This window comes from Galleria mellonella, unplaced genomic scaffold, assembly GCF_026898425.1.
Source record: "Galleria mellonella isolate WM207_F2 unplaced genomic scaffold, CSIRO_AGI_GalMel_v1 utg173, whole genome shotgun sequence".
In the NCBI taxonomy this organism is placed as follows: domain Eukaryota; kingdom Metazoa; phylum Arthropoda; class Insecta; order Lepidoptera; family Pyralidae; genus Galleria; species Galleria mellonella.
Window position 1 is genome coordinate 6,781,735 of NW_026442016.1, and position 20,222 is coordinate 6,801,956.

The window sequence follows — 20,222 nt, forward strand, 5'->3', positions numbered from 1 at the left end:
TCATGCAGACGTAGATAAGGCGAGTGGTGCGGTAACAATATACATGTAGTACAGTTAGCCGGTCTCGCTGTGGCCACTTTTATTTCACATAATAACATATTAGGAAGGCCCCGCGGCACGCGGTCCGCTCGTCGCGTATTTTCGTTGCCCGTGCAAATAAAACTTTAACTAACGGCAGCACGAAACGCCAGCAAGCTGACTTTTACATGACTACGGTGTGTTTTTGCGAACAAAGCTTTTTTCATAACAAATTTTTAAACAAACTTTTAACAACCGTAATAAATAAATGGAAATGTTTATTCTTGAGACTACCTCTCAAAAGGTAATTTGTAAAAGTTTTTAACTACACTAAATAATAGCTCAGTCTAGACAAAACAGCCTATTTTATATCCATTAATGAACGATATTTCAGCACTAATGTAAGGCCAATAGTGATTTCAGATAAACTAATGGACACTCCAGTAGTTACCATGAAACATTTATTTATCGCAGATTTGTATAAATCCTCTAATACGAGTAACAAAAGCAACGGCATATTTCTATTTAATATTTGTTTAATAATTTCAAAATTTTAACCTAATAATTAAAATTCTAAAAAATCTATTTCTCATTGTCTATTAATTTTTACATTCCAAATCCTACATTAGCAGATTTATTTACTTACAAAACGGGGTCTAATTCCCTTTTTACTGCTTTGACATACGTCTTTTATTTTCCAGTAATTATAATATAATATTAATCAATTAATACATGATTCCCTTTACTAATTAAAGGAACTTAATGGTCGAGGGATAGACAGCAGTGTCCCTCTTAAAACATCACCAAAGTCAAACTGTGGTTGCCAACCCGCATGCCAAACGTGACAACTATCGAATAAACGCCCCTTATAGGAGAGGGCTATGTTCAACATTGGACAGTTAACGGCTGATATCATCATCATCGTGATATTAACATATTTTTAGACGACATTCATATTAGATACTATTGCTTGCTAAACTAAATAAATTACTTGATAAAATTCGCCGTCCTTAAGTAAATTAAAGTAAAATACGACTTGCTAATAATTCATACACGAGTAAATTTTATTTTTATCCTTCAATTCGTAGTTCCAATTACAACATTTTAACGAATTAAATATAAATATAAGTCAATTATGTATAAAGTTATTTTTAAAATTAAAATATAAACTGTGCTTACATGCTAAACAATACTCGAGTTTCATTAAGTTGAAGTTTAATAAAATGAGTCATGCATCGCTATTTCATATAATATTAATAACTGCCTTCTAATAATGCTGGAGAATAGAAGCTGAAGAACTAGCTTTTTTCGTGTATTATAACAACCCCGATAAAGGAAAAAGTTAGAGGTTTTAAATTATAAAAGGATCTATTAAGTATGTCATACTTTTTAAACCCCATTCTATTTAAAAGTGATTTTCTGTTCTCCGTCATGAAACTATCGTCATCATAATTTCGGCTAATTATCATAAGTAATCATCATCATCATCATCATGTCAATCCCATTACCTGTCATTGCCGAACATAGACTTCCCCCTATTGAAGGTCTTTGACAGTGGTTGCCACACTTTGGCAAGACGCTGTCGCCTCTTACAATACCCACAAGGAAACAAGGTGTGGCCCTTTCTATGCCGGGACCACACGACAATAATAATAATGGAGTAGGATCTCGTTTAGCCGAACATCGACTAACCGAATTCGATTATCCAGACTTATTCGTATTATGTATTTTTATACATAATGTATGTTTAGTAAAATTATGTAATCCATTATCTTTATAGGTAGTAATTTTATATTGTTTTAAATCGTATTTTCTAAATGACGTATGTAAAATCTTTTGCAAATAAAAAATGTTATAAAATTTATTTATTGTTTGATTTTACATTAAAGTCGATTATCCGGATTTTTTATTATACAAAATACACATGGCTTTCTTTGATTTAGATAATTAAGATTCTATAATATAATATAAATTCAAATTGTAACTCTGAACAGTCCAAAACTTTTTTGTTCATAAAATATCACAGTTACCTAAAATATATACAATTGTATATATAAGTGTAGACACACAAAAATATATCAACTTAATAATTCCAGCAAGGTTGCCTCACGTGTTGACAACAGACTTCACAAAGTTTCTTTCGAAGAATTGTCATGTCACATCCAATCAAACTTTACGACATACACATAAAATTTTTAACAGAAAAGTTATACCTACTTATACCTAATTGATAAAGAAAAAATACGACTAAGTAGTACAGATCTCATATTGTGATGGTTCCGTACTTTTTAAGCAATTTCAAAAAGGAGTTTCTCAGTTTAACGGTATTATTTTATGTACTAACTTGTGATATTAGTATATTCACCAATTCTAATAATTATTTTTGCTATTGATGTGAATTACTTTCGTTTTATCACAATTATAAACAAATATATGTTTTTTAACGTCCGTGTACTCCCGGCATAGAATAGGCCACCCCTTCCTTTCCTATGGATATCGTAAGAGGCGACTAAAGGAACTTAATGTTAGAGGGATAGGCAGCAGCGCTTCCCTTAATATATCTGATATATCTGATATATATAATATAAATAATATAAATGCCTAATTGCGATTGCAAATCCGGCTGCCAAACGTGGTAACTACTGGCAAACTCTCCTTATGGAAAAGGCTTATGTTCAGTAGCGGACAGTTAATGGCTAAAATAATGATGCTGATGTGTTTTTTAAACAAAATGTTAACGGATTATTTACGATTTAGAAAATTACTATCGATCGACTAACGTAAAGATTATTAGAATTAATCCGTATGGCCGTAATAGACTGTAAACTCTGCATGATTGATGTTAATTTTCAATATGCTCGGAAATGCATGCAAACCAATTTTATGAGTATAAGAGAAAATATAAATATAGTATTTATCACTCCTTAAACTGTAATATAAATATACAGTGATAGTTTGCGATTTGAAATACAACAGTGACTGTAGGGGAACGGCGTATTGACGTTAACTGCATACTGCACCCGCCACTTTTAACGTTGTTACGGTTATACTCGTACGTAGACAGAACCCTTCACCCTCGTATCATCCACGGCTGGGCGGCCGCGGTAATGAGGGTGAGTCCCGTATATTGCGACCAGGGGAGGTTATGAACTCGGGCGCAACTGTTTGAAGTTTTTACGCGTGTTTGCTCTTATACAGTTAGGTGACTAACCTGTTTAAATATATGAATACTCATATATTTCACTAAGCAACAAAAATATAGGATTTTTGTCTACTACTGAAAAGATAAAAGGTTCAACTGAAGGGACATGTAGCGTGACGATGAGACATTCTCTTTTGAATTGATTCTCGATTAACGCCATTCAGGAAAAATTTTTTTACGGATTTTCTCGTATTTGAATTTTACTTGTGTATCGCTCTTTAACTTTAAAAATTATTAGATTTAACTGAAAACACATGTAGCATAACAATTAAATAATTTCTCTTTTCCTAAATGTAGTCTTGTATTCGTTCTTGACTAAAGAAATTCAAGAAATAAATTTACTGTTTGATTATCGATTTGGATTGTTAATTATTTAGTTTCTGATATGGTAAGGATCACTTGTATATACCTATCAATTATGTTATTATTAACATATTATTGCAACTTTTCAATTTTTACAAAATAGGAAATATATCAGTGGACTGATTAAAATTCACTTTCATTGCTCTGCCAAAAACAGATAGTGCCAAAAAATCTAGCGACTATCTGACGATCTCTCAGTTGTTCTCCCAGTTGTCAGTACCTAGGACACATAATGCAGAATAGAAAATACAATCTTCTGCAGCTTATAACACAGGGGAACACGCCGAACCTCATGATTAAAAAATTTAAGACAGTGGTTTCGAACACTAGGTCCCTTTTCAGGATGACGGTAGACAAAGTAAAGATCGCCGTAATGATCGCCAACCTCCGGTAGGAGATGGCAGCTTAAAAAGATTATATTATTTAACGAAATATTTATTAATAATAATATATCTTTCTTTATCGCAATATCTTTAATAATTTTACTATCACTTAAAATTTATAGAACTTATATATTAACTAAAATGACTATTAATAAAACTCAAACATCAGTCTCATAATTTTATATAATTAATAATTCATCTGAGATTAGAAATCCTCAGACGAATTTATTAATTATATAAAAATTATGAGGAATGTGATTAGTGTCGCTTGAGTGTGTATATCATTTTTATATACCTACTACTATATACTTTAATTAAAAAAAAAAGCTATTTGTTAGAGTAAAGTAAATTTTCGCATAATTTGTCGAAATTAAGTCGGCCATTAGATTTGATGGAAAAAACTTCTGGGCTATAGCGTACATTAAACGACGATTTCCGAACTGACGAGTAAGTACTCACATTCGTCGATGTTATCGTTATGAAATGTAGGGCCCGTTCCCATAATATAAATTTACGAAAAAAAAAGATTTCCATTCCCGTCCAAAATTTGGACTTAAAATATCATTAATTGAAATAAAAAAAGTAGGTAAATATCGTAGAACAAAATATGATTGGAGTCGAGTATTTAATGTAAAAGCGTAAAGGAACCCTAATGGTACGACTTAATCCGTCAGTTCGTCCATCCATCTATCATAGCAATATATCTCAATAACTACTAATGCTATCAACTTGAAGTTTGGAACAATTTTACATATTGTTATTATAAAGTACTAGCGGCCCGGTACGTGCTTCGCTACGTATAAAGTGAAATAATAAAAAAAAATTATATGATCGCATGAATGACATAACAACATGCTTGTACTCTCAACACTGAAAAAAGTTTCAATTTGACAGCACAATCCCCATCTTAAAAATAGTTTTTTATTTGACACAAAAATCCCCATTAACAAAATGATCCGCCATTTATTGAATTCATTTGTTACAACAAATGTGATAAATGAAGAACCACTCGACTGATTTTGTGCAAACTTCACATTAACCATCTACTAGATAGTCTGAACAAAGCCTAAACATTTGGTTTGGATAGGTGAACCCGTTCTTGAGTTATAAAATTACAACGAAAAGTGGATTTAATGTGTATATATATATATATATATATATATATATATATATATATATATATATATATATATATATATATATATATATATATATAGATTTAATATAAATATATAGCAATAAAAACTAAACTCCAAAAAGGGTACTCAAAAATTTCTTTTTCAAAATAGACTTACTAGTAGTAATAAGTATTGTATAAAAGATCTTTTATTGTACATTTTAAAACTAATTTTCATCAACTTTTATACTCTATAATATTGATAGATAATCGAAAATATGAGAAAAAACATTCACCTTCTTAGCTTCCAAGTTTGTGAAACGAAAATTTTTTGATAATTACACTTTATAAAAGTGTATGTGAATATTACAGAAAAAAATGATGATTCTAACTATTACAACTTCATGAGAATTTTAAAGAATCCTCCAAAACAAACTTATTTTGCAGTCAGGTTTTTAACTTAAGGCGGAATTCCTAAATTAAATAACAATAATTATAAAGTATATATTTCATATAAAAATATAATGAGAAGATCATTTTATATCATATATTATTATTTACATATGTTTCATTTTTCCATAGATTTTTAGTGCCAATAGAGGGGGGTTATTTGATTATGATTTATTTTTTTTATTTTTATTTTAATGAGGCACACATAGCAAATTATAACCATATCATGTTTATACATATAAAACTATCACCATAAAAGAAAAACACAAACCAGTCATCCTAAACATAAAATACATCACTCAAGACTAGTAAAAGTACAAATTCATGCCAAACGACATACCTATCTAAAACATTTACAAAAAGATATCTTTCTCTTTGTCAACGAGACTGCTTTTGAAGCAATAAAAAGAAAAACATGTCTTAACTTCAAGATTTTTGATGTTCGCCTATTATTCGTTAGTAAAAATTTACAGTTTCACTAATAAAACACACTCCTAAAACGATGCAAACGATTTTACCCTGTGTATTTTATGACAGCCCCCTGCCTCCAAATATATGGAGCGATGAACTTAAATATAATTTTAACTCAAACTGAACTCAAAGTACCGCTAGGTTCATTTCATATATGAATGCTACTATATATCTATCTATCTGTGACAAAATTAGCCAAAGACTAACTTCACCAATGGCAGCCAAGTTTAACTACGTCTTTTAATCACCTAAAAGCTACCGAACCGTTAGATGTAGATTAGGTTATTTGATGTTTCATATCTACTCGACATTATCGAATGTCCCTGGCGCAGAACACAAGCCCCTAGTGAATATAAAGCTTAACCCTACGTTCACCGATATTGACATGTGCGGTCCTAACTCACAAACCAACAGGTACCTATATTTTACCAGTCCAACGCCTTCGTATCTCATCCACATCGCATAGACGCCACACCCTTCTCATTTGTCAAATCAACAGAAATATATGCGTGAGAACTCACAGATTGATGGCGAGGCCTAGATTGAATTACATCTTGGTAAAACCTGACGAGGGTCTTACATTCCATGCGGATGTATCAACTAACAAGAATAACATGAGAATGAAGTTGGATATCTGATACGGAGTGGAGATGTTCCATTTTGCCTCGAATAATCCATACGCGATTCATAATCAATCACCGCATACCTTTGCCAGGTATTGAATGGTATGCTTTTAAAAAGGATTTAGTATAGGTACTTGTACCTCGGATTAAGATTTATAAATATATCTTTATCTCTAATCACTATATTTACACACACCATACATTGTAACTATAGTTATATATAACTAACAAATATAAATATTATTAAAAGGAATACAACGACATAATATAAATAAATACATCTCTATAAGTAATAAATATTTAATTAATAATATATTCTCGCTATTCAAAATAACTAAATAAAAACTAAAAATAAGTGTAATAAGCAAATTCTGAATTAAATTTTTGTCATTCACATTTAAAAAGATAAGGTCACTCATTCAAAAAAGAGAAGTTTACCTAACATTACGTGACATTTTGTATTTCATTATCAAAACATTTTCTATTACTATATTATAGTGAAGGTATATAATACATTACATAAAGAACACAGAGATTTGACAGACAAAAAATTTAATGAAAACATTATAAATGACTATCTGAGATTTTTTTTAATTCATTAATAAATGACAAAGTAACGGTACTTTTAAAATGTTGACTGATGAAAATTCGTATGGAGTGTTTCGCTCGCACTTTATAGTGCGTAAAAATACCCTATCTTAAAACTTTTTATCTAGAATGTTAAAAGAAATACCTGAAAGTGCAAAATTACTTCACTACTTCAGCTACAATGTTATGCAGTGTTTAAATATTTTAATTCGTTTATTTGTTTTTCAATAATTTGTGAAAAAGTAGTTTTTTTTTTACTTTTAAACCCTCAAAAATTGAAACTTCTCTCAATCTTTTTTCATATCAGCTATTAACCTTTGGAATGCACTGCCTATTGATATTAAAAAGTCCCTAACCAAATTTTTCTTCAAAAAGTCCCTTCGTGAACATTAGTTCAATTTATCACAACAAGCCTCAATCTGGACTATTATAGTTATGATTTATATATTTATTAATTTAATATGTATTTTGTGTACTAATTTATATATTTATTGTATGTGATTTATGTATGTATATTTTTTGTAAGTATATTATTCTATATGTTTGTATGTTTATTTATAATAAATTGTTGTTATCTCTCAAAATATTTATTTAAATTGCAACTTTTTTAAATCTATGCACCGTCATTTACTTCCTCTGTTTTGAGAGAGTTGACTTGCGTAACGGTTGACTAGTAGAGAATGCCATCAGGTATTAGGTCCACCCTGTAGACTTATTTTAATGTATACAAAAGTATAAATAAATAGAAATACACCTTTTAAATCTCTTTTCGAATTGGACTTTTTTACAAAGTCATATTAACATTATGATCATCGTCACCAGTTCAGCTGTTAACTGTCCACTGCTAAACGTAGGCCCTATTGAAAAGGCTTGCCAGTAGTTGCATTGATGATATTAAAAAAGGTAGTATCCATCCCTCGACCATTATGTTCCCTTAATTGCCTCTTACGACACCCACGGGAAAGGTGGCCTATTCTATGCCAGGGCCACACAGCAATTTTTTAAATAAATAAATAAATATATATATATATATATATTTGTGGTTGCCAATCCGCCAGCCGAGGGTGGCATCTACTGGCAAATCCTCCCAAAGGGAAGGTTTATGTTCAGCAGTGGACAGTTAAAGGCTATTATGATGATAATGATGATATATTAAGGCGAAAATGATGATAGTAGTAAACAATACAACATATAATCAATTTGATGTAGGAAGCTTACTGTTGTTCATCAATAACTTAAAGATCCATTGAATCTCACCACTAATTCTACTTCTACCCCTATAATAGATATGAAAATTTGTAAATATATTTCTAATATTGATGTTTGCATGTCTACTACGCAATCATGCTTAAACAGCTGATGCAATTTGGAGGAAATTTTTTACACAATATATTCTTGAATTGAATCAAGTACACAATATCAAGTGAGCAAGTAAATTTTCTGATCCTTAAACGCTGAAGTGTAGGGTGAGATAAAGAGACTTAACCTCACCACACCTCTTCAGACTCTACGTAAATGACTTAATCGACGGGTTGAGCAATACGTCGGTGACTATGTTGATGGGCGTATGTGTAAATCATGTGTAACGGAATAAGAACATAGTCATCATATTGCTGGCAACATGATCAGTCGGTGTTTTTTATATATACATTTTTTATACATTTTTTGTTAGTTTAATATACAGTGCTAATTTTTTTTTTTTTACAACACAGGGGGCAAACGAGCATGCGGCTCACCTGATGGTAAGTGACTACCGCCGCCCATGGTCACCGACAACACCTACGGCATTGCAGGTGTGCTGCCGGCCTTTTGAAAAGGAATATGCTCTTTTCTTGAAGGTTATGTTGTCGTATCGGTTCGGAAATACTGTTGCTGGAAGTTGATTCCAAAGAGTGGTTGTGCGTGGGAGAAAGTGCCTTGAAAAACGCACGGTGGAGGACCGCCACTCGTCCAGATGGTTGGGATGAAATTTTAGTTTATGGCGGGTTATACGATGGTGAAAATCTGCAGCAGGTATCAATCCGAACAATTCTTCAGAGCACTCCCCATGATAAATTCGGTAGAAGATGCACAGAGATGCAACATCTCTACGCAGTTTTAGTGAGTCGAGCCGGACAGTAAGACGCCGATCGTCAACAATTCGAGCTGCCCGACTTTGAATGCGGTCTAACAGAAGAAGTTTCTAGTGACCAAATGTTGTGTTGTCCTCCATTCACACGTAGTATAATATACTATATAACAATATGTCAGTTTTCTCCATCCCTTGGATGTCGTAGAAAATATCTAATGATACAAAGTATAATAGTACAAGACAATAACTTACGAGAATAAAACTATGTACCTAGGTACCAAGTCAGGGCAGTAGTTGCACAGTAATTTTGACACATTAACCCATAGTAATTATTTTAATTAAAGAAAATGGAACAAAATAAAAGTATTTCAAATATATACATATAATAATAATATGTATTATTATATATAATACATATTATTAAAAATCTAATCATATTATATTTACGAGTATTTAATCTTATAGAGAGAAATCTATACCCAACGGTGGAATGTAATAGATTGTTATAATAAACGATTGGTGTTCCTTGTTCCCTTAATTATGTTTTTAAATAACTCGATAAATAATCAAACTACCAGTCTTTTAATTCATCATATTTATGAGCCTCATATACTAAACATATATACTTAAATAAATAAAAGCGCACACAATAAGCTTTGCTCTTTTTATAAAACAATATTACAAGGGTGGTTGCAGCTGCCTCTCTTTTAATTTGTCACCCAAATATTTGTCCAGTTGATTTTTACAATAATATTTAAAAAATATAACAGCAATAATGGAGTTGTGAAGACATGTATTCGCCAATATGGGAATCACTGGGTAGGCCTATAGCAAACCCATTTAAAAATTTTACGCATTTTTTTAATAATCATAATAACAATAATAACAAACCGCCATATAGATCCTAGCATAGAATAAGCCACCCCTTTCTTTCCCATGGGTGTCGTAAGAAACGACTAGGGGATTTTATGTTATGGTCAAGGGATGGGCAGCAGCATCCCTTTTAAATTATCACCAAAACAATCTATTATTATAATTATATTTATTCTCATGATTTCAATCAATGATTTTCCACTACCAATTATTTAAGATTATCATTTAAGGATGTACTTATTTCAGATTCTGTCACGTAGCAAACAAGCCCATTGTAAACTCTTTAAATTAAAGAAGAATTTTCGATTCATTGTTAACGAATATATCGCGTAACCATACTATAAACCATACGATACAAAATTTATAATACATATGAAAAAATAAAGTCAAATAAAGATAAATATAAATAAAGATAAAGAATCTCTTCCTTTTAAAGTCGGTTGTTCAAAGCTATCGTAGTTAAACAAATAACATCAGAGTAAAACAATTAAAACATGAACATAATATCGACATATTCAATCTTCAATAAGTAAATAGAGCTTATCTCAAGTGTACCTATAGTTTAATCGGATGTTTATCCAACTAATTGGATTTTCCTTGGCCCCTCCCCACTTCCCTCTCCACAACCCCTGTTCTGAAACTGCGCTTATACACCAAAGTACGAAAGTTATATGGTAACTAGAAGGAAGTTCAAGTTCATATGTTATTAACGTGGCTTCAAATTGAAAGGAGAACAAAATGCAAATATTCATATTATTGCGCATGTAGAATTCACCTATGGTATAGTATTATATATTTGTATTTTTAAGAGTGACTTAGTTTAGTTTTACCAACACAATTCCGACCAACAAAAAAAATTGTATATCAATTTAAATTTCCGATTTTATCAGATGTTCAGTCAATGAACATCTCATTAAATCGGAAATTTAAATCGAAAAAAACAACTTCTCTTTACATGTAATTTAAATTTGAGGAAAAAATATGTTAATATAAGAAAGCATACATAAAGGGAAACAGTAGTTTTAGATAGATGAATTCGACTATTTTTTTTTTAAATATTCTCTGAAATCCAAGACAGATTCTTATGAACAGAAAAACGTCAAATCCCATTTTTCTTTTTCCCACATAAACCGTTTTTATCCCACAGGTGGCAGCAGGAAGATGCACAATGTTTGCCTGGTATTAAATAGATTTGTATGGTTAATTTACAAACCTCATTGTTTTGCTATTATTGCCTCTTAATCACTTTTTGCAATAAATAATAAAATTACATATAAGTAATATGGATAAACTCCACCGCCAATTATATATATATTCTTTATTGCACTTGTAAGTTACATATAAAATAATGTATTTATAAATGTTGTGAACAAGGGTGAACTTATCTCTGACAGAAATCTCTTCCAGTCAGTACAGTAAGAAAGCATTCCGTTAGCGGACAGCTGAAGTGCTACAAATTAATACACAAACCAATATACAGTTAAATAAAATATTAAAATATATAATAAAATATTACATAAATACATACACTATAAATACATATAATACCTACCTACTTTTATAACAAATGTTAAAATAAATGAATATATTACTTACATTAGAAATTTAGTTTAATGATTTTAAGATTTGACAGTTCAATTAGAAAAAAAAAATTACTCAAGGGAAAGAAAATGTGATTTCAGCCTTTTCTTGAAAGAGGTAATAGAGTAAAGTGAGTTTTCTTGGAAGGGAGTTTGTTCCATAATTGGACAGCTCGATACGAAACAGAGTTGCCCATAAAATGTGTCCTACACAAAGGGAGTTCGAGCATCCTGGACTAAACTTGACAGGAGCGTTTAGGATAGACTGGTGGTGGTAATAATTTAAACCGGGAGCGGAGGATATTTGAATATAATGGAGAATTGGGGTCATTGAGTATAAAGGAAAGAAAGGATGTGCATATCACGTCGAAGTCGGATAGGGAGCCACTTTAACTGGTTTCGAAAGGCAGACACGTGGTCAAAGATGAACCTAATAGCTAGATTTTGTAAAGGTTCCAGCTTCTTTAGAAGCTCCTTAGTCACATCCAAAAAACAGACGTCGGCATAGTCAAGTATCGGAAGTAGTAGAGATTGTGCGAACATGATTTTTGTGTTTACCGGGAAAAGGTATTAGAGTCGCTTGAGAGAGTGATTAGTAAATAAGTAAGGAATTATAAACACTATATTAAATCCAAATACGTAGAGTCTTACTTTACTAATATATATACCAATATAATGCCAATAATTTCCAAAATTCACAAATAGAGATACATTATAATAATATGCTCTATACAGATTTAAAATAATCTTGCGTATGTGTCGGTATCGGCAAGATTAAGGGTAAGGATGAAGATGAAAATGTATAGAGACGAAGGAACTTAATAGTCTAAGCATGTGCTTAGTGAGTTCCTAAACTAGTCGTTGCATATTCAACGAGTGATTTGCGTAGGTAAGCAATCGCTTATGTACATAACTCGATATTCGAGCCACTGACTCTATATCACACAGTTAGGCAAAGAAATATATAGATTTCTAGTACTAGACAGTGACACCTACGATACTTATCGTAAAGTTGGTTTACCACAGAACAATGCTATATTATACACTCAGAATACAGTAAAAGTAAACAAGCTATAGAATAATAAATCAGTGACTACAAACTTTACTGTCTGCCAGCGATGGCATCATTACATAACACCTAAAATTTCAAATAGGTAAGTACGCGTTAAGAAACTTTATTTCATTTTATTTATATATCATTTATAAATAAGCTTTTTGAGCAGCACAAATTTAAATATTCGAAAATTATTACATAAAATACTGAGTGTATTTCTTTTTAATTTCTTTCCAAATCGAATTCAAAGAAATGACCAGGCCATTCTATTGGTGTTCTCTATGGGTTCGTCAGGCATTTTAATTAATTTTTCTCACTTGATCGATTGGCCCGCGCGAGTACAAAGCAATTACAACACTGAACGTAACCGATAGCAATTAATTTGTTTTCGCCTCGACGCACAACCGTCCGAATCGCCCTTTGTAGGCGTCACTTCGACGCCTTTTATATTAAATTGTTGTTGGTACGTACCTAAATGTGTTGATGAAGAATTCCAACTGACTCAAATAAATTTATCTGCTTTTTATACTGTTTACTCCAATATGTTACCCAAGGTAGCTTTAAACTGTTAGCTGTTAACATCTTTTAGCTGTACTGATAGATTAATATGATATTCGTATGTAGTAATTATTTAGACTTTCACCATAGATAATATAATATTATACTAGTACTTTCACTAAATAATGTAGTTGTATTATTTTAAAATAGGTTTATAAAACTTTATAACCAAGTCAAATACTTGCCGTAATAAATAAATAATTAAATAAATATTGCTTTTTCGATGTGTGTACATTACATACCTGAATAAAGCATCGTTTTTATATGTGATTTGAAATATGCCATTCACTGTTAGCGGTTTGACGATGAGAAACGTTTGTTAACCCATTGTAAATTCATTTCTAAAACTTGACACGTAACTAGTATCATATTGCTCAGGTAACATTGAATTGAAATTAACTAAGTCCTTGCTTATTACTCGTATTATTAATACAATTGTATTCCACCGTAAAACAGACCATAACATAACAACCTGTTAAACAGATAAAAACAAGTATTAATTAACTCTTATTATTTTGAGAGAGGTTTTCCCTGTTTCGTTTTATGCAATTTATTTATGTTGAATTACTCTTTAGTCCATTTTAATTGTGTAAAGTCAATGTGGAATTTACCTAACTACTGAAATCAAGAAATATACATGTAGATGAATTAGATTACTATCCAAAAACGATTTAAAATGGTAATAATGACTATTTTTTATATTTTCAACCTACTTCAAAAAGAAGACGGTTCTCAATTCGGTTGTATAAAAGAAAGAAATATTTTTATTTAAATAGATTTAAGCATTTTTGAATAGTAATTTTTTCATTATTCTACCACTCATTCTGAATGCAATTTCAGCCAAGAAGAACGGGCAACAAATTCAGATGTTGCTTTTTTTTTTCAAAAATTATATAAACTACTAAATAGTATGAGACCCTACAGTTTTATATATATATATATATATATATATATATATATATATATATATATATATATATATATATATATATATATATATATATATATATATATATATAGAGTAGGCCAGTCCTCAAAGGTAACATTTCTTCACAAATATTATATAACAGATGAGCCAACCACCATTAACTATATTTTAGGGAACTCAATAACCGACCCACCACGCCACCATCTGTTTGGACCTTTTAGTGAGCATGACTTACTTAAGGTACCCAACCACGTCAAAATCAAATTAAAATAATTTCAGAATACATAACAGTCACAGTATGCACACGTCAAAATTAAAAGAGCGACACAATCTTAATTTAACAATTCTAATAGTATGATAATAACAAAAATAATGTTGGTAGCAAATTAAAAAATAATATAAAAAAATTGTTTTTTAATATATTGCTATCATTTATAAACTTATCAAACCTATAATATGCAAAGAATGCGTTTTATGCAAGATTTAAATATTTTTCTATGACAAATTCAGAACAGACTCTGGTAGTTTGTTGTACCTAAGTCTTAAACAGTTCCCACAGAAAGAACTACTAACTTCAGTTAAACGGCATTTGGCAATATTAATTTAGGATTATTGCATAAGCTTTTATCAGTACAATCACAAACTTTTTAAAAGTGGTAATATTTTTCCTTGCATACATAATACTGTCATACATGTATTAAGAAGCAAAAGTGAGGATATTAGATTCTTTAATACATTGCTGTATCGACTCCCTTAAACCCATGCCATAAACAGAATTTTTTGTAAACCAATATAAATTATTATATGTTTTTATATTTGTTACTTTATAACTTCGTCAGTTATAAACCAATTTGGATTTTATTTTTATCTGAAAGGATATACTTACAAATTGGGCCCATAAAAATTTTGTTTGTATGTAGTTTAATTTTTAGATTAAAGTAGTTTTGTAGGTTTTGCTATAATTGAAGTCGGTTTTTGTGTAGAGTACAATCTTAAATTGTCTTATATATCGCAAATCTCGTAAATGGTATAGTAATATACATTAACAGAATTAAAACATTCATATGATATAATAGCATATATACTTGTAAATAAACCCATGGGACTTTACTATACAAAGCGAAACACTTCCTAATGTAAAATGTTGTATTTCCCTGAAGTAATTCTCATGTAAGGTTAGTAATGTATGTGTAAGAAGGCTTTAGTGGGGTAAATCGGGACGCAATATTTAAAACAGCTTTTATGCCCGAGAGAAGACGGGCTTTCACAAGACGGAGAGAAATAAAAAGCTCTAAGATTTACTATTCAACTTATATGTAGATTGTTTGCAAAGGCAATTTTATAGACACGTGTAATTTGTAATAATAGCACTTGCCTATTTCGAGTACCTAATTTTATATATTCCTAAGTAGTTAACGAGTTTCACAATTTCAATGTTATATGTTTGTTATTATAATACTACAATTTACTCGTATATAAAGTTGAACGAAATTTTTCCTTTTATATATAGTTAGTAGCTTCTTCTCGCAACTTTGTCCGCGTGAAAAATTTATATCATTTGACTCAAGTAACAAAATAAGAATATGGTCCTTTTCCGTTTTAAATACTACGTGTATTTCAAATTTTATATTATTTGTTAAGGCGATAACAGATAACAAAGAAAGTTAAATAGGTTTAATATGTTTATTTAAACATAATATAATATCTAGCTTTTGTCCGCTACTTCATACGTGTGGATTCCAGAAGTAAGAAAATCAATGAAATAAATCACTCCTAGATGGTGTATCAAAATAAAACATTATCAAAAACTCTACTTTTTAAGTTACACTTCAGAAACTTAACAGTGAAAAACGTATTCATTCTGCTGCAGTAGTTTTTGCATGATGCCGGAACAAACATACAGACAAACAAAGTTTAGAAAAATTATTGTTTTGGCTTCCATTTTTTTTAATATCTTCCACGTATAGACATCGTTCAGTTATAATTTTATTAGTAAGATAAGAGTTATAATTTTATATGTTTATTATATATTTTTTTCCTTTATAAATCTTTCATTTAATCGATGACTACTGTATTATTTATGCCTGCATCTCCAATCTCGGGACGACAGATAGGTCAGCATGAGCAGTCATTACCCGGTCAGTCGAACACGTATATCGGAACACCGAGTCACGAATAACGAAACGAACGTGTAATAAACCGAAGACGTGATACCTACGTTCCATTAAATAAATACTTTTTAGGCGTATATTCAATAAATCTTAGCAATTTAACATGTGTACCAAGGGATGTCCAATGAAACGAATTTTGTGTCTGCAATATACGTCTATTTATATCTAAATATAAGAACTAAAAGTTCTGATTCTATGAGCTACGAGTACATATAGGTCATCTACTAAACTGTAATATATGAACATGGCTGGCTATATATGAACAATGTAAATCTGTAATATATAGGTACATACTATGAAATTGTTAGGTGTCTTCAAACAAGAGGTTCTCAATGTTCCTTAATTTTTTTTATTACTGTATTTATTACGTGGTTTCTTCACTCTTTTTGAGTAAAATGTTTTAATTTTTCTTATAAAGAACAGTATTTACACAACAAAATATTAAATTGTAATATTGTTTATCGTATTAATGTGTTTTATTTTTTTTATTTTCACCTTTGAAAGTTATTTTTTTACTCGAAATGTACACAGGATTCTAAAGGATGTACATACACCTAATTAGTTTCACTTGCTATATTATATGTAGGTAAAAGTATATTTGTAGATCCTGCCCGTCAAAGGCGATGTATAGGTATATCAAACTAATCTGTATATTAAATGTGGCAGATTCTTAGGACGGATCATAGTTATTCAACAATCAATTGTTCGGTCTACTGAAGATATATAAATTGGTGTTTATTGACACCAATGTCAATTAAACAAGCGCGTAACAATATAAAACAAGAGATAAAGGGCAATGTTAAAGCACATCATTTATAAAATGAACACGAATGGTACCATAAAGCGGAATCATGAAAGTTTATACCCTGTTTTAGTTAAGGGCGAGTGGACCATTCAATCGTGACGTAAAAAATTTACGATCACACGTCAAGAGAAACACCAATGAGGCAGTAAACAGTCCCCTTCCGATACTTAAGTACTTGTAAAAGTTCATTAGCAATTACTGTCTGCCGTGACGATTGCGTCGTTTGGAAATGCAATAACATGCCCTTATTAAAATTACTAGGTAACTTTATGTCACAGGTATAAAAAATATTGGAATGGCAATGATATTATTTACATTATTTTTTATTTACTATAATATATTTTTATTAAATATAAATTAATATTTAATCTCTAATTTATTCAATTATATAATGTGTAAATGTATTTACAAGATTAAGCATCTTATATTAAACTTCATTACTAAGAATCATAAGAAGTATTATTGAATGGAATATAGCAATATACCTATATATTAAAAAAAAACACATAGGATACTAACCATCAATTTACACACACTAAAGCACAATCATGTATGTATATTCAATATCCTGATATGAAATACATTTACAACACCACAATATTACTTACAATAAAAAAATGCGGTTATGTTGAGCCAAAAACGTTCACGAAAATCACGTACGTAGTACGACATTGGTAATGACATATAATTTTATTTTATAGATATAACATAACCAACATGGGTTGTAGTTATTGCGTCGATTATTGGGCGTTATTATAATGGTCTTGTTTATAAAATTAACGACTATAACTCAAATAATTACCTTATCGAATATACCAATAATTAATCCCCAAAGAAAGGCACAACAAATATTGTAGATACAACCTAAGCTTCGCAAAAAGAGATCTTTCTGACCTACACGTTACAGAGACTTGCATCTATTTTATAGCCCAACACCACTTAGCGCTTGGTGATAGTCCTCGAAAATTATAGAGTAATAACAAATTAATCATGTTGTGTATTTACAATAAAAGTGATAGATAAATTTATTTATGCGGCCTGGAAAGAAAAAGGAGTCGATAGCCTAAAATAAAAAATTAATAAACTAATAAAAAATTATAATTGTTGCCAAAAGATTTAAATAGCAGCAGTGAAGTAACAATTTTATGGCAAATGCTTTATATGTGGATTATTCTATACAGTCTCATTCAGTATATAAAATCAATAACTCTACTGTTATGTAAAAGATGTTACAACGGAAATTAAAAGTTTGATTCGGTCATAAAATTATCAATTAATGTTTCTGAACCATAATCGATATACATATTAAATAATAATATGTATAATACATAACAACCTGATAGTATACCTTGTATGGATGCTTGTGCTAAATCAGAATTATTATCTTATAGTATTCTACATAATATTACATCTACCTCATAATTGTACGACAAAAACTAATTTTTCTTAACAACCTGTGAAGTAGTGCGGTGTCTTTGTTAGTCAACGTTTAAGTTTTAATTTCTATAGAGAACATATATGTCCGTAAAATATTTTGGAAGCAAGTTGTTAACGACTTCTAAAATTATAAATAAAGTAACTATAACATCGTAACATGCATCTAGCATTTACTCGTGTATTAGACCGAATAGTTTTTTGAACCAAAACTCGTTTAAAAGCGGATATTGCATTCGAGACTGTTCCAGTTAGATCGATATATACAATGTAAACTATTGCTACATTATGCGTCTATTTCTGCTATTTTTTTTTTTGCTCTATACATATTAGTAACATAATTGACAAAATCAATAATAAATTATCTTAAATTATTATTCTTCTTATTCTTAAATTTTAAGCATTTTGTTCAGCAATCTCATGTTAATAATTTTAGATTTATTTATCATGTTAATCATATTTAATAATGTATACCCATTTGTTTATATGTCCATATCAAATATTATCCTTAATCTACAGCCCATATGTATTTATCTATACTTATATTGTTAATCATTATTCCTGACTATCAATACACAGCCAAAATTACCAAGTCTAAAAGAACTGAAATTTGGAACAGATATATTTCATAACCCAACGAAGTATGTTTAATCCATTCGAAAAAGGGGAATTTTTTTAATTCGGTTGTAATTTTTTTTGTCTGTTAGCTTATAAGTCCGTCATCTATAAACTGATTTCTAAAATCTTTGTTTACTAAAAGAATATTATACTTCCAGAATGATCCCACAGAAATTTTATTAAAATCGGTTCAGGAATTTACTTTTTAAATAAAAATAACTGGTTTTGCCACGATTGAAATCGACTGTTTTATTGTATGAAACAAACAAATTTTTTTTTAAATATAATATATAACTAATGACGAAATACGACACCACGCGTGCAAGCTACACCCAGTAGCTAGTATACTACATATTACCACAAAATATTTAATAGCATTAAATATATATATTAAGTACTTATTTAAAAAAAATATAATATGTCGCTAAAAGAAAACTAAAAAAAACATTGATACATTCCATTTAAAAAAAAATATGCTGACTTTTTTACTACGGAAAATTATAAAACTTGTTGACAAGCCAAGCTTTCCTTTACTGATTTCTATATGTATATTAGTAAATAAACCGTCAAGCTGTACGTGGAATGTTATTGACGATAAACATTATATACTAATGATTTTCATTTGAACAACTACTTTCATATGACTATCATAATAAACTTTTCAATATAGTTTACGTAAAATTTTAAATCTACCATTACAAGTACCATTTCTTTTCTTTAAACTAGAAGGAAACTTTATAAATTTACTTTCGTTTCTAAATACTCTAAATTAGTGGATACTACTCGTAACTTCGACAGGTGTGTATGTATTTAAATAGATATACCATATCAGCTGTTAATTGTCCACTGTGATAGGCTTCCCTCTAATGAGAGGTTTTGCCAGTAGTTGCCATATTTGGCAGAAGGGTTGGCAAC

At 30.1% G+C, this 20,222-nt stretch overlaps 1 protein-coding gene across 1 annotated transcript in view; it reads right to left on the bottom strand.

Moving 5' to 3' along the window:
- LOC113515608 (lachesin-like) overlaps positions 1-13,784 on the bottom strand; it is a 95,853-nt gene extending 82,069 nt beyond the window's left edge. Inside the window, exon 1 of the mRNA XM_052893360.1 lies at positions 13,594-13,784. Coding sequence (XP_052749320.1) covers positions 13,594-13,636 — 43 coding nt within the window. The 5' untranslated portion in view covers positions 13,637-13,784. The remainder of the gene's footprint in view (positions 1-13,593) is intronic.
- Between the last annotated feature and the right edge of the window lie 6,438 nt (positions 13,785-20,222).